At 37.8% G+C, this 16,967-nt stretch overlaps 1 protein-coding gene across 1 annotated transcript in view; it reads left to right on the forward strand.

The window, feature by feature from the left end:
• LOC122052331 (D-xylose-proton symporter-like 2) overlaps positions 1 to 15,349 on the forward strand; it is a 72,813-nt gene extending 57,464 nt beyond the window's left edge. The window contains exon 14 of the mRNA XM_042613808.1: positions 15,056 to 15,349. Coding sequence (XP_042469742.1) covers positions 15,056 to 15,187 — 132 coding nt within the window. The 3' untranslated portion in view covers positions 15,188 to 15,349. The remainder of the gene's footprint in view (positions 1 to 15,055) is intronic.
• The last annotated feature ends 1,618 nt before the right edge of the window (positions 15,350 to 16,967 follow it).

Raw genomic sequence — 16,967 nt, forward strand, 5'->3', positions numbered from 1 at the left:
GCATCTATCCAGAAAGTTCCATTCCTTTCCTAAACAGTCTGGTCAACGGCATAATGCTGAATAACCCTCAACCAATCTCCGGTAATATCCAGCCAGACTAAGGAAACTGCGAGTCTCCTATATAGACTTCAACTACTCCGGTAACAACTTCTATCTTCTGTGGATCCATAGGTGTACCCCTACCGGTGACCATGTGTTCCAGAAATCTCACAGAAGACAATCAAAATACGCACTACTGAACTTCGCATATAGATGTTCCCGTCGAAACAACTCTAAAATTCTGCGAAGATGGTGTACGTGATCCGCCTCGGATCTGGAATAGATCACAATATTGTCACTTAAGACGACATCACTGATCCAAATATCCTAAGAATACCAAATTCAACAAGTCCATGGAAATATCTAGGGCTAAACCTAAATGACAATATCAAGGACTCATAATATCCATACAACAGACATTCTCAACCGTAAGATCCCCAATAACAAGCCTATGATCGGTTCACCAACTACAAATCACCAAATCCATAAATATCACATAAATGCTACTCCTCATGTTGCTATCAACATCAAATACCAAACAATAGATCATCAAGTCATACATCTATTAATAGATCATCAGAAAACAACTCTCCAAGTGGCAGAGATATGATCAATCAGATATGAGTGAGTATAAACACTCTACTAATCTTATCTAAAAATATCCAAAGAGTATGTCAAATCTCATTCTTCAGTTACTCAAATATCCACAATAAAGAAGTGACAATCCAAAGTCCAAAGGGTCACTCAACCATCCTGACTAAGAGTCTACCCATCAGAGAATATCACCACACATCTCATAATCATACCCGTAAAATGTCCTCCGATAACTGCCGATAAAAATATCGAACACTTTGATTTAAGATATAGACTTCAAGACCTTTAATAAATGATCATATGATCAAGGTCTTGAGCTACTCATGGAGACAATGATAGTTGAATCGACTAACCATTGTCTTGCACTACATCATACTATGATTGCTCCACCTCTAGTGACGAGCAATGCACACAAGAGTAGAGAAGCACTATCAACAAATAGCTAACCGACATAAGTATTAAGCAGCTAACTCTATATTTTTCCATATCAGTGGAGGGTTATTTATCTGAATATATCTTCTAGGTTATCCTACCAAACACAAATAACTCAAAGGTCAGAATCTTCAGGAAATAGAGTAGGTCGGCCTCCTACTGACCGACACACACAAGTCATACATGGTATAAACAACTAGTCAAGTAACAACAGAAGTGTATGATAACAATATACCACAAATCTCATATAGCTTGGAGATTCCTGCCGTTGCCTGATCCCAAAACTCGAAAAGTCACGTCGAGAAACCAAATCACGAAATACAAAACACGATATCAGGTCTCGTAAACCTGCTCTGATGCCAAAAATTGTCACGCCCCGAGAGTAAGGGTATCCAATCGAAAATTGGACAGCACCTCCCCTGTAACAGTGACAATTGGGACCAATATACATACACAAACGCATAATAACATATTCATCAGCCCACACGGCTGGAACATACATAATCACGCAGTTTATATAATACAACCTACTTTGCTGGAACAAAACAACAACACCCACGTAGTTTATATCACTAACAGTCCATACAGTTGCACTGAAAACACAGCGAATAACGGAAAGAAAACCCACAAATGCAAAGTCCACAAAACATCGCAGATACAAAGTCCACAAAACCAGTGTCAAAACATAATTAGTTCTCACAGCACCAAATCCAACGAATACGAAATGCAAGTAAAGAGAAACAAAAACCAAAATCATTCCTCGGATATGACGCAGGACTGGCAGGCAGCCTCTCTCCAAGCATCCATGACTCATCTACCTATTACCTGACGAAAGAAAACCAGTTTGTGAAGTGGTGAGTACAGGGACTCAGCGGGTAATAGACGGATAGTGCATGAACAAAATAAATAAAGAGAGAATGTCAAAAGGAATATAGTCTCATAAGGAAAGATAGCAGATACTACCATGATGTCAAAATAAATATTCATACCTGAAGCCATATCCTAGGCTAACAATAGAAGGTCAGGGGTGACACAAACTTGCTACAGTACTACCTATAACTACAGGGATAAATATGTGAGATGTATCCATTTTACCAATAAATAAACCAGTGTCTAAACACCTACAACGAGTGTATATCTCAACATAAGTAAGCATATCAACATACGTGAATAACAACAGTATACGATGGCAACATAAGTAAGCAATAACAGTATATGTAAACAGCAGCAGCCAAAGCAAGTATAATAACAGCGTATGCACGGATGGTCACTCCTGCCCACCTCTCTACACCATGACCCCTGTATGGTCGAGAGGCCGGGTCAGTGACAGACTGTACACCACTCCAGCTACCACTCCAGCTATTACTACCTATGAGTGAGCGAGTGGAAGCACGACAGGACAAGCGGCATCTGCTCCAGCTACCACTCTCTCGAGTGGTCGAGAGTGAGGCCTTGGTCAACGCCTCTCTCGACCACAAGGGAGAATTTGTCGTTGACATGCATGCAATGATATGATGCGCAAGTTGCAACAATCATCATACAAATATAAAAAGAAATTAGGTATGCTACATGAAACCAGCATGCTCAATATGGAACATAAATAAACAACAATCAAAACATGCAAACATGATATCTAGTATCTGCTACGTATCATGGATAACAATGAGAGACTGTATAGATATGGAAACGAATATTTCAAAGATCGAGTGGAAGTATCAAACGCAGGAAAAATAAGAGTGGAGTCAAGGTAAAAGCAGTTTCTAACCAAAGATAGCTCTTGCACTAAGTTCAGAACTAAATAGTCAAAGTAAGAAGTACCCGCCTTTAATATGTAGTCTGAACCATATCATGCCCCGTCACATCAGCCGTCTCAATCAACGTCCTGCACCAGCGCACACAAATTAGCCATCTTCATATGAATCAAATAGCTAATACCAATTCTCAAACCGTATCTAACCCAATCCTAGAACAACCTTCAACCATTAACCTTTTTCGAAATGGATGCACAAAAACAACCAAACCCCAACAGCCGGTTCGGTTCAAAGAATCAGCTGCATCGAGAGAACACTACACAGAGCCCCGAAATCCAATCAAGATCTCATAATCTCCAAAGCAAAGCACAATGAAAAGTCATTTTAAACACAACTTTAACTCTGTCCAGAAAGCAGTGAGGAGGGGGAAGTGATTACACTAATGGGCTACGTGCCTGTGGGAACACGAGAGTCAGGAGACGAGACCGAGGAAATGGCGAAGGACTTGGCTCCAAAGATGTGCCCATGGCAGTGTCGTGTTGGTCGGTGGCAAAGCAGAGCGAGGACGATGCCGATAAACCTGCAAAGGAGGAGATGAGGCCGGAGGTGATAGAGACGCCCTTGGAGGACAAAAGAGTTACTAGTGTAGGTGGAGAAGGAGAGAACTCGGATGGAGAAGCGTGAGGCCCAAAAAATGAAACCAAATTAAAGAACGTGACATCAGCAGAGATGAAGTACCGACGAAGAGTAGGGGAATAACACTTATACTCTTTCTGAGACCGAGGGTATCCTGTGTTGTTAAAGGCGAGCCTGAGGCACGCCCGAGGCGTCAAGCGCACAAGGTGCTGGAAAAAAATGCTTTTTCCTACGCGAAACGGGCGCTGTTCGTCAGGCGCGCGCCTAGGGCGCCTTTGCACCTCAACTGAGTCGCGATCGAGATGCGATCGTGAATAATTTCTGGATTTTTAACCCAAAAAAACCATTTCAAACCAAATTGGTTTGGATTTAGGGCACGGAGAAGAAAAGAACACAAGAAGGGACGAAGGGTATGAGGGCAAGACGTGCGATGCAACACACCATGAGATGTCAAGAAGGTATGAAACTGAGTAGATAAATACTCGCGTGCATTATCACTTTGCAAAGTTCGAAGGGAAGTACCAAATTGAGTTTTTATTTCTTGGAAAAAGGATTCAAAAATAGAAAACAATTCTGAACGATCCTTCATTAGATATAACCATGTACAACGGGAAAATTTGTCTATAAAAGTAACAAAATACCTAGACCCCATTGTAGAAGAAATACGACTCGGACCCCAAACATCAGAATGAACCAAAACAAAAGGAGACATAGTCCGACTCTCAATGCAAGGAGAAAAAGAAATACGAACATGCTTACCTAATTGACACGACTTACAAGACAAAAACTCTAAGTGAGAAAGACTGGGATGTAACTATTTCAACTTATTAAGACCTGGATGTTCCAACTGAGCATGAATAAGAAGTGGAGATGCCGCCGCCGAACCAACAAAAGAGGGTTGTTGAAGCCTATATAAGCCATGAGATTCACATCCGAAGCCAATCATCCTCCCCGTACTCCGGTCCTGTAGGGAAACAGACGTGTTAGTAAAAGAAATGACACAATCGAGAGATCGAGTAAGTTGACTTATCGATAATAAATTAAAGGGAGCTCCGGGAACATAAAGAACATTATGAATGGAAAGAGACGGGATAACAATGCCAATACCGGATCGAGTTTGGGAACCATCGCCATGGTGACTATTGGTAAATTACCGTATATGAGAAGAAAAGGATTTATTAAGGATATGATCGGTGCCCGTAATCAAGAACCAAGGACCAAGAACGAGATATGCCAAAGAAGGAAGTACTGGCCTCGCATGGTAGCAGTGGAACTGAAGTCCGACGATCCTCAAACCATTTCGTAAAGTCAATATAGGGTGTCGAGTCGAATCGGTGTTAACCGTCAAGTGAGTCAAGAAGCAATGTAACTCGAACCATCTAAGCAAGACGAGGAGGACTTATCAATCATGTGTCCTGGTCGATGGCAATGATCACACCAAGAACGCCCTTTGCCACCCTTGCGAGGTGGAGGTCCTTTGTGGTGAGAGACTAAAGCCGATGAGTCACAGGAACGAAAGAAGGTATCGTCAAGACTTTGGCGACACGGAGGAGAGTCGCCTGTATTGTCCATGGTAGCTTCGTGGGGCTGTCAGGATCCGATCACGGACATGAGAATAATCAGGGCACCATATAAAGCAGAGACATAAAAAATTTCTTCCGATTTTCAAGCTCTTCAACAGGAGTGGCCGCAGGGAGCAATTCATTGAAGTCGCAAAGAAGGCTAGAGACCGAACCCGGATAAGTTGATATTGAATCCTTAATCCGATGGGCCCGAGGATGGTCATGAGATCTTCACAAACTTGATAGAGTCGCCGAGAGGTGTTTGTAAAGAATTGTTAAGCCTGTGTCCAAACAGCTTTACAGGTTTTGTGAGTATGGAAGACATCCCTAAGAGATGGATAGATGGTGGCTCGGATAATACAACACAATTGAGCGTCAACCTTCTTCCACAGAGGACGATCAACGACTTGAACATCTTCTTCAGTTTGAGTGAGATGTGTCTCATACCCCTGTCCAACAAGCCAAAGCTCATGAGAATTTTTACCATCCAACTGCTCGGAAGAAAGGGGTGCAGTAATATGGTTGGTAAAGATTGAGGTATCTGGCTTTGGGGCGCCAGATGTAGCCATGAATAGAACTGTGAACCGGACTGCCAGAATAGATAAACTGAGCTTGCTTCTGCCGGAAGAGATTGCTTCTTATGGCGTCGTGCTTGTTGGTTGCTGGTGACAGAATAGATAAACTGAGCTTGCTTCTGCTGGAAGAGATTGCTTCTTCTGGCGTCGAGCTTGTTGGCTGCTGGTGACAGAGCAGAAGAAGGGCAGAAGGGAACAACGGCAGAAGCTAGGGCAGAAGAAAAAACCGAAGCTAGGGAAGAAGAAAAAAACCAACAACGGCAGAGGCTTGCTCCGTCGCCGCTGGAGAACTTGCGGAAGAGAAAGGCCGACGTGGCGCGAGCTCGACGAGGGACGTGACGGCGCCGATCGAGAGCGTCCGTGTCCCGGGATAGGAAGCGGCCGCCGAAGAGCTCTTGCTGCATAAAGACGCCGACGATCGAGAAGCTGCCAGGCGTTGCGGGAGACACCCGCGAGGCAGGATGGGGGCGCGACAGAGAAAGACAGCGTGGCAGAAAGACAGCGCGGGGGAAGAGGAAAGAAATTAGGGTTTTAACTTGGCTCTGATACCATGTTCAAAGCAAAACCTAAAATCTCGTATCTTGAGAACCACGAGTTAGGCCTTTATATAGGAAAGAAGATATATAACAAAAAGTCAAAAATACCCTTATAAATATTTTATTCTAACAGTACCTATAACCTAGTGTACTAAGGAAAAAAAACATATGCTAGGTGACTTAGGCCCATTTGGCGACCCCTTGGCGGCCCATTTGGTGGTCCCTTGGGCTACCCAACTGGCGGCCCATTTGGCGGCCCCTTAGCGGTCCCTTGGGCGGCCCAACTGGCGATCCCTTATGTCGTCGACCGACGACCCTCGGCCGTGCCGTTACTCACTAGGTCTTCCCACCCCTGGCAAGTGGATTTTTGCCTTCCCCAGGATTCGAACTCTAGACCTACAGGCTAAGTACTAGAGTTTATGAATCCTAGTAGCCAAGTGAGTTTTTATTTTTTATTGTAACGTCACGACCTCTCGGCCCCTTGGGCGGCCACACTAGCGGCCCAATTGGCGGCCCCTGATGGTCCCTTGGGCAGCCACAATGGCGACCCAACTGGCGACCCCTTATGTCGTTATCCGACGACCCTCTGCCGTGCCGTTACTCACGAGGACTTCCCGCCCTGGCCAGTGGATGTTTGCCTTCCCCGGGATTCGAACTCTAGATCTCTAGATTAAATACTAGAGTTTATGAATCCTGGTAGCCAAGTGAGCGGGTCCTAGACAGGAACACAAGCATTGGGATTTACATAAGCATAAGATCGTATACTAACATAAACATGAGCATGTACATAGGCCTAGGCACAAGCATAAACATAAGCATAAACATAGTCAAAAGCATAAACGTGAACATGACTTGAACATATTGGTGTGCGTACTTATAAACATATCATTGTGATGGTCTTGTTGCACTTAGCAGTACCGTAACATAAGTTGTTGATCAAACAACTACCCTAGCGTTAGGTTGGTAGGGGTCCGAACTTAGGACCGGTGTCCCCCTTTATTTTGGTGCACTCACCGGGTGTAAGTCCCCAGATCATACCACCATCCCAGAACATAACTTAATTGATTCTAGCGTGCTCACTGGGCGTAGGTCCCCAGATCATACCACCATCCCAAAACATAACCTAATTGATTCTGGTGCGCTCACCGGGCGTAGGTCCTCGGGTCATACCACCATCTCAGAACATGCACTTACTTACCCGTAACACATTAAAGCAAGAAAACAAACATGCATATTATCATTAATTCCAAAACATACATAATTAATAGGTACATCTTCGTAAGTGGGCTTATTTCATGAGCATTTTAAGGTTATCATAATGAGAAGCAAGGAGCAACATAAACTTACCAAATCTAGAGGTCCGAAACCTAGATATAACATATATAGTCATCTCGTAGAACATAAATACGTAAAGCAAGTAGGAATAAAAAAAATCTAGATACTGGACCAAACAATTGTGTAAATCAAAGCTGGGCAAAATATTACATGAAAGCAATTATTCCATTTAATGAAGCAAATCGCAGGCGGGTTACTCACTTATTACTTTATTCAATTTGTTTTAAAGACATGCATGAAAACATACCTGACTTACAAATTTTAAACTAATCTTTTTTTTATGGTGAGTTCCACGCCTCCTTGTTGGCTAAGCATTAAAATTTAATTTAAGACAAGGTTGATTTATAGGAAATCATAATTATGAATGTTAAGATATATATCTATTGAATCATAATTCTAAATATGAAACTGTGCACATTTATCTCGCAGTAATAGAGGTAAAGAAGAAAAATTAAGATTTAAAAAAAATACTTGTACATACTCTACACTTTGACATGGTATGTACCTATTATAAACCCTCTTCAGAACATTAAAGCCGAATCCATACAAGCATATCTATTCTTTTATAAAGCACTATTAACACACTTAAGCATGAAACATATATGCATATATTTCCATAAAACATCATAAACAGTATAAAGCCTAGAAGCCAAAACCACACATGCACTTACTTACCCTTAACATATTAAAGTATAGGAACAAACATGCATATTATCATTAAAACATGACCGAACCTATCCCTATAGTCCATGATTAAATTATACTATAATAGATTAATCAAACATTTATCATATATATAAAAAAAATTTATAACATGCATGGTCATTAGACATTGTTGTCCGTATGTATCATCTAGTAATTTTCCACACCTACTACAAGTCTATAGACAGCGTACAAACCCTTAAAAAGAAACTCAAGAAGAGAACTTAAACTAGGACATCATACATCAATCCTTGGTACCCAAAATTCACCAACCATAGAAACTAACTAGGGCATTACAAGTTAGAGAACATGCCTTTGAGTCTTTAGCTATTACCCCTCTTTTCTTGTCTTCCCTTGGAGCTAGGGAACCGGTGCAACTTGGTGAGGGTGGGGGCTTAGGGCCGGCAGAACTCAAAGGAGCAAGGTGGAGTTTTTAGATAAGGGTTTTATAGAAGGTGGTAGTTCTTGGGCTTTGTCTCCTTTATTTTTTTACACTAAGTTTTATCCATCTATAAATATTAAGTCCTATAATATTTTTTTTTATATACCAAGTCATCAACTTTCCTATCTATATCCATATATATATATCATGTATATATAATTAAAATGTTATAGTTTCTTACACGTCGAATCTTTATTTATACTATATTTATATTATACATTATATATAATATTTCTTAGTTACACGTTATTTTAATCTTACATTTTTTTTAATACTATATATATATATATATATAATATGTTATTTATATTTCATTTTCATATTGTTTAGAAGGATAATTTATACACATAAATTATATAAATACTAAGTCTTGATATATTTGTATCTTATATTTTCTTAATATAATTCACTAATCCAAATTTCCTAATTGCAGGCTAACTTAACTAATTAAATGTAAATAAATTCTTAATTAAATCAAATAAATATCCTTAATTAAATGAATTCCAAATCTTATTGTAATTAATCTAATAAATCCCTTAAATAAATTCGGATTCTAATTATAATTTAATCCAATAAGTCCCCTTAATCAAATAAGGGGTTTCGAACACTACATAGAGACTTTGAGGTTTAGTAATTCTGGTTGATAGCAAATCCAGGAAAATAATGTTCTATGGGAGGCCAACAGAAGGAAGAATTCATTGAGAAAAAGAGAAGTCTTATGGCTAGATTCAGTATTGGTGGTGATGTGAAATGTCAGATCAGGAAAATTACATACTTGGGGATATATTTGGAGGTTCAAGGAGTATTTTCCCTTGTTCACCTATCAAAAATTTCATGGGATGCAACTTTAGATCCATCCTCGTACTATAAAGTTGGGCAGATGGTGGAAGCAAAAGTTCATCAACTAGATTATTCTCTTGGAACGAATTTTTTTATCTTTGAGGGATATAATGCCAGATCCATTGTTATTGGTGATGGTACTTCTTTGGATGGAAAACTTGATGCCACACAAGCTAATGTCGAGTGGGATGATGTGGATTTACTCATAGAAGTGTTGTAGAATATTGAGGGAGTATCTAGCCTTTCTAAAGGTCGTTTTCAAATAACAGTTGTCTACATTAAGGTTGTTGCTAGATTTTATCATGATTTTAGCAAGGGGCGACAAGATTGACCACCTATACTACTTATGGTTCCTTTGGTCCTTGGTTAAAAAAAAATTGACCTGAGCGCGATGCAACACCTACCTCTAGATGTGATCGACCCATCATTGACCATTGGGTTCTATTGTAGAGACAAGGATGATTTCAAAGGTTTTTGTTCTCATTCCACCTAGCTAGCCGACAAATCAAGTGGATCATCATTATTCACAATCCTCGTCATTAGGTTGCGCCTCCCTAGTCGACAAATCATCTTTCCCTGGTGATTCGTCTGATGATGATATGACCAGCAATTTGAGAACGAATTTTCTCCATCCGAGGGAGAATGATGCAGGAACGGAAGAGTAATTTTAGTATTTTTTTTATTATTTTGTTGAGTTAGGTTTTTGAGGATATTTTAATCTTTTGCATATTTAGGGTTTGAATATTTAAACACTTGTTTAATTGTTTTTATGGAGTTTTTTTATTAATAAAAATTCGTGGCCGTGCCGTTTCTTCCCATACATTGAATTTGGTTGCGTATCTTCGGCATTCTGCGAAATCAATGAGTTTAGAAGATCACTTCCGGTATTCGTGCGCAAATCAACGAAATGGATAGTTATCCGCTGGATCAATTATTCTCCTTCATTGAGAAGAACTCGACTCCCAACGAGTTATTAGCTTTTCTTCTTGAATCTTCTTGTTCGAGTGTAGGGAACAGTTGCGTTGGTAACTTGGACTAGTAGGCTAAGAAAGTTGTCATTGATGGGAGTATAGGAGTCAACGCTAACTAACAGTATTTGACCCGGAGACAATTCAACAAACAAAGACAAAGACTTGAATGCTCCTCGATATGATATTAAGTCCTTAACCTTGAAAATTAGATTAATGCTTAAAAAATAGGCAAATTAACAACATATGCATTAGTTCTAATTTTTCTTATAATTTGAAAAAGACCAAAAGAGGGGTCATGAAGATTTTTTGAGAAATTTTATGGAAGTACTTGGGGAATGCAAACAAGCACATAGCCTCCTACATTATATTCCTTAAATTTACAATGTGTACTACTTTGAAATTTATAAGCCTCATTATTTAGTGCAACCTTTCTTCTGACATCAACTTGTATCTCTATTGTGCTTAGTAAAATTCTCTACTGATTTAGATAAATAAGAATTTGTAGGTAAGGGAAACACATTAACATGTTGATGAGCTTTCGATCAATTCACGATTTTGAATGTACTATAACCCAGATTGGTTTATCATGTTGTTGTGAGCAAACATGATAAGTTGTAGGTTACACAATTGAGATCTTGGAATCATATTCTTGGTGCAATGGGTCATGCACATATATGGGGGCCTGTAAGGTAACTTTGTGCAACTTATGTTCTTAAGCTTTGTAGGGCCTGATTTGATGTCATGAGTCACTAATGGTATTATGACCCTTTTATTTTCAAATATGCATTGTGTGAGAAGATGGTGGGGTTGTCTCAAGGGTCGGATTACTTTAGATTGCAGGTTAGGGTTGGACTCTGTTGCTAGACTTGGCTGTTACATTTTAATTTTTTTTTCCATTGTATTTGGAAGAGTAGGTATTTTCTCATCCATCATGTGTAACGAAGAGATCGTAAAGCCAAGGTCAACCAAGAATGACACAGGCCACACTCTTAGGAAGAATGTCACACTATATATTATCTTTATATGAACTCATGTCTATTGGAACTAAACACCTTTGTGTAACGGGAAGGGAGATTTGATTTACCTATGCTACCTTATATAGACTTGGGTGTAGTTTCAGGGTGACTTGAATCCTAGAGGGGCCTGTGTGGAAACTATGTCCACACAACTCCCCCTATTGTTTATGATTTTACAAGACTTACTCCCACATTTTCATGTGTGTTGAAGATACTAGTGCATTTCTACGTGTTGCATGACGTAGGTGTTGAAAGGATACAACGGTCTACACTAGTTCCTTACGCCCAAGGCTAAGACTTTGTGTGGGCATTTAGATGTTATGACCTTTGTCATGACAATTAAAATTTTGAATATTAAACTTCTCTATTTTCCTAGTTGCTTTTCTATTTATTGTCGTTTGTTTGATGACAAATCTAGGAAGAGTTAGGCTAAGAGGCTTGCTAGATGGTGTTGGTGCTCCACTTGTTGAGGAGTCTAATGAATGCTTGTAATGGGTTTCACAAAGTGCTCAATCTCTTTAACCTTTTGGAAAGTATCTTCAATTGAGATTGGGCCAAATAATTTTAGCTGCCTTTGAATCTCATATCTCAATCTATTAAAGAAGTGAATCAAGGTTTCACTAGTGTCTAATTTGGGGTTACAATGCACTCATAAGTTATCAAATTTACCTAGATATTCGTCAATGTTCATGATTGATACTGTACTCTTGTTTTCTAAAGTTTGTCAGAACCATGGTTTAAAATTTCATTGATTGTCGAGTGAAACAGGCAAAATTTACTGTTCTGTCCGTTGCTTGGCACTAACACCATGGGACGTCGTGAGTCGTTGAGGCCCCATGATCTTGTGGCAGCCTTCGTGGTGTTACGACGAGGATGCCCAGGGGTGCGCAAATGGGATGCAAACAAAAAAATTAGGTTATTAATTAAACTTAGGTTAATAATTAAACTTAAATTAATAATTTCAATCAACTTTAATATATATATATATATATATTTGTTTTAATTTTAAAAATATATAATAATATTTTTTATTTATTTACCATATGGAAGCACCACAATCCCATATTTATTATTCTGGTATGCAATGGGCTACAATGTCCTCGTGACGAGTGAAATTTACTGTCCTACTAGTAAACTGACATGGGCGTGAGGTCATAGAGATGTCGTGACCTCATAGCGGGGCTCGAGGGTTGTAGCGACCTCGCGACGAGCAATGAACAAGTCCTTTTCTATATTTCCTTTTTATTTATTTTTTATTTTTTATTCCTTTTTTCTCCTGTTTTTAAATCGTTTTTATTTTTTCCATTGAAAGTTATTTTTCCCCTATCGTTTTTTTTAGGGGTGACAATTCGGTTCGGGTTCGGGTTGACAGGTTCGGGTTGGCAGGTTGGCGGGTTGGCAAATGACAACCTGAACCCGACCTGATTATTAATTCGGGTCAAAATATTCAACCTGAACCTGATCTGTTTATTTGCACTTGACCCGAACCCGACCCGTTTGACCCATTTAACCCGTTTAACCCGTTTAACTCGTTCGACCCGTTTGACCCGTTTAACCTGTTTGACCCGTTTGACCCGAATATGACCTGAATTCATTAAATAAAATTTGTATATTTAATTAAAAATTAAAAATAACATTTATCTACACAAATTGAAAATTCATATCATAAATGATAAGCCATAGCAACATTGCAATCAATAGCATAACATATCTCTATGTTTAGGGTTTTTAACTTTTTTAAATTTGTAATTTTAGTTTAAATTTATAATTATTTATAAACGGGTTCGCGGGTTGTAATTAGGGGTGGCAATTTTTGACCCGACACGAAAACACGACCCGAACCGAACACGAAAAAATCAGGTTAGGGTTGGGTAATTTTGGGTTCGGGTCGAAATCGGGTCGACCCATTTGACCCAATTAATAAACAGGTCGGGTTCGGGTCAACCTGAAATGACCCAATTACAACCCGCGAACCCGTTTATAAATAATTATAAATTTAAACTAAAATTACAAATTTAAAAAAGTTAAAAACCCTAAACATAGAGATATGTTATGCTATTGATTGCAATATTGCTATGGCTTATCATTTATGATATGAATTTTTAATTTGTGTAGATAAATGTTATTTTTAATTTTTAATTAAATATACAAATTTTATTTAATGAATTCAGGTCATATTCGGGTCAAACGGGTCAAACAGGTTAAACGGGTCAAACGGGTCGAACGAGTTAAACGGGTCAAACGAGTTAAATGGGTCAAACGGGTCGGGTTCGGGTCAAGTGCAAATAAACAGATCAAGTTCAGGTTGAATATTTTGACTCGAATTAATAATCAAGTCGGGTTCAGGTTGTCATTTGCCAACCCGCCAACCTGCCAACCCGAACCTGTCAACCCGAACCCGAACCGAATTGCCACCCTACTTGTAATTGGGTCATTTCAGGTTGACCCGAACCCGACCTGTTTATTAATTGGGTCAAATGGGTCGACCCGATTTCGACCCGAACCCGAAATTACCCAACCCTAACCTGATTTTTTCGTGTTTGGTTCGGATCGTGTTTTCGTGTCGGGTCAAAAATTGCCACCCCTAGTTTTTTTTCCAATATTCGTCCATTGGAAAAAAAAACTTCTATCTGTCTATAATTAATTTTTTTCCTTCATCCATTTATGAGGTAAACAAAGTAAAAAAAATCTGGTTTATGAGTAAACAAATTAAAAAAAAAAGTCTCTTTTGAGGATGAAGAATACAAATTATTAGGAAAGATAAAAAATACAACATGATATAATTTCTAACCTCATAAAGTATATTATTACTAAGGAATTAAATCATTTTATATATAAATTTAGTTAAACTTTAAATTGATCATAATAATCGAAACCCAGTCTAGTTTAAACATACTTGATTGTGTCATGTTTACTAGGTGAACTTCAGTTAATCCTAAATCGACTTTTATTCTATAAGCACCAAACATTTTACAAAATAATAGCAAATCTAAATCAATAGTAATCAAATATTAATAATTTTTTAATTAATATATTTTATATTTGAAAATTACTAAATCATCTCGGTAGGGTATGATATGATATTGAAATTGTATCATTCTGGTTATAAATAGAAACTTCGGCATGACTTAAAATTTTAAATCTTACTAGCAGCCAACTAAAAATAAGCTATGTCTAACTTGACGTTCAAGAAATGTTTTCTACAATTAAAAAAAAACATTTTTCATCATTTGAAACACTCTTCGTTTTCATAAGCCTGATTCTGCTCGGCTGATGGTGTGCATTTTTCATCATATAAAACATTCAGCTCAAGCCACATGCTATCTTATGCACTTACAAATTATGATCATAAGATCAACTGCTTGAATTGGTTTCTAGTATGGTGCTGAAATCTAAGTGTCGAACAACTGCAGAGCCTTGTTTTTCTTGTAGCGAGGATAAATTAAATTTGATCAGATTTCATTTAGTTGATACTGTTAATTGTCCATATTACAAAGGTATTTGTGCAATGCAATTCTGATGTAACAACTTCACTTCCTCTCCATTTGTTGTACTTGCTGTTTTATTTTCCAATTATTCTAAATGTCTTTCCCTGAGATACAATTTTCCTTTTTGTGATTATAGGAACTAGTTGGTACTGGTATACTTTTTGCCGGCTTTGGTGTGATTGCCATTGCCTCTCTGTTATTTATATTCTTCGTCGTGCCAGAGACAAAAGGACTCAGTTTAGAGGAAATCGAAGAGAAAATCTTGTGAAAGGCTCAGACAATCTTATATATGTAATTTATAATTATAATTGTTTAGATTAGTTTGATACAATTATAAGGTGATATTAGTGCTGAGGTGTCATGAGATGCCTTATCTGCTATTTATCTAAAAATGTAACTCAATACAATTTTAAGGCGATATCAGTATACTTTTGCCAGTAGTTCTCTTAGCTGTTATTTATCTTACAATTTTGTGCTCCCAAGCAAAGATTGTCGAGTTAGATTTATAACAAATACAAAGAGTTGTGATTCTGTGGGGGCAGTGTACAAAAAGATTAGGACTTGTTTCAAAATTCATGAAATTGTAAACGTGAGAATTGTTTATGTCCATGGCCAAAAAATATATTGACACAATTTAAAGTGCCCCTCACATAGAGGAATGACATTAGGTAAATCTTAGATTGTGGCTATTGTTTGAAGAGTTGAGGAGATCAAAGTGAAGTTAATCAAATTCAGACGATTATTCAACGACAATACATTGAGGAACTGATTAGGGAAAACTTATTTGGGCCAAAAGGCTGAGCAATCAAATGATGATTCACTTGAGAACTAGTTCAAAGCCATATACAAAATAATTGTAGGGTGGACATAAGATGGTTAAAGCAATAAGTATTTGAAATACTAAGGAAGATGGGGGGAAGGACAATACATTGAGGAAGAATTATTTGGGATAGTTTATTGGACCAGAAGGTCCGAGAAATCAAGGATCGAGGTGAGAACCAATTCAAAAGCATAACAATGTAATTTTTGGAGGATGACAATCTTAGGTGAAAAAACACACACACAAGTTGAAATTCTGTTATTGTGCTTTGATGTAAGTGGAGTTTGGAGTACAGGTGGAGTTTGATATTTTTCTGAGAATTGAGGAAGATGTCGGGGAGAGTTACCCTTTATAGTTGTAGATTTTAAAATGATTGTATCAAAAATATTTGGAAAAAAATGAATTTCCTTGGATACATGAATGTAATTACAAGGGTTTACACAACCCTAGAATACACAAAGCTCAAAAAAATCATAAAAGTTTATAGAGGTTCTCTAAATTATTTTTCCCACATAAAAATAATCTTTCAAGAAAATACATTTTAAATTTCAAAATTTATACAAATATGAAAAGTAGCCAAAATCAAAAATAATCTATTGTAAATAAGGTAAGGCTGTATATAATAGATTTTTTTTCTTGGATCTCGTATTAGAGGAAGCTTTGTGCACTAATCTGCTATTTTTTTTAATGAAAATTACCCAAAAGTTTTAATATATATCACTTTCATTTTCAAAATTTTTAAAACATGAAATTTATTTTCAAAATAAAATTTTCTTTAATTGTTAAGTAGAATTTACTATTGTTAGATAAGTGAATGTGGCTAGAGGGAGGTGAATAGATCACAGATGAATACATTATCATACTCATTATTTCAAATTCAACGTGTTTAAAAATCTAAAATGCACATAAATTAATACAATCTAAACACCTATACAAATCAAGTTTAATGTAGTTCAATCATCCTCCCTTGTACCCCTAGTTTATAGCTAAGATCAGTCATCTACAAATCAAACATGCACATGAAATACTACAATCAAAACATAGACACAAACTGAGTTTAATGTTAGTCAACCATCCCCGCTTGTACCTCTAGTTCATAGCTATGATCCATCAATAGATCACTCCCACATGCTCTATATTTTATTGTTTATAGAATTCTTCTAGAGGCGAATAAATCTCTTACAAATCTAGTTTTTTAGTAATACATCAAGACAAAAATGTCACGACC

This window comes from Zingiber officinale, chromosome 3A, assembly GCF_018446385.1.
Source record: "Zingiber officinale cultivar Zhangliang chromosome 3A, Zo_v1.1, whole genome shotgun sequence".
NCBI lineage: Eukaryota > Viridiplantae > Streptophyta > Magnoliopsida > Zingiberales > Zingiberaceae > Zingiber > Zingiber officinale.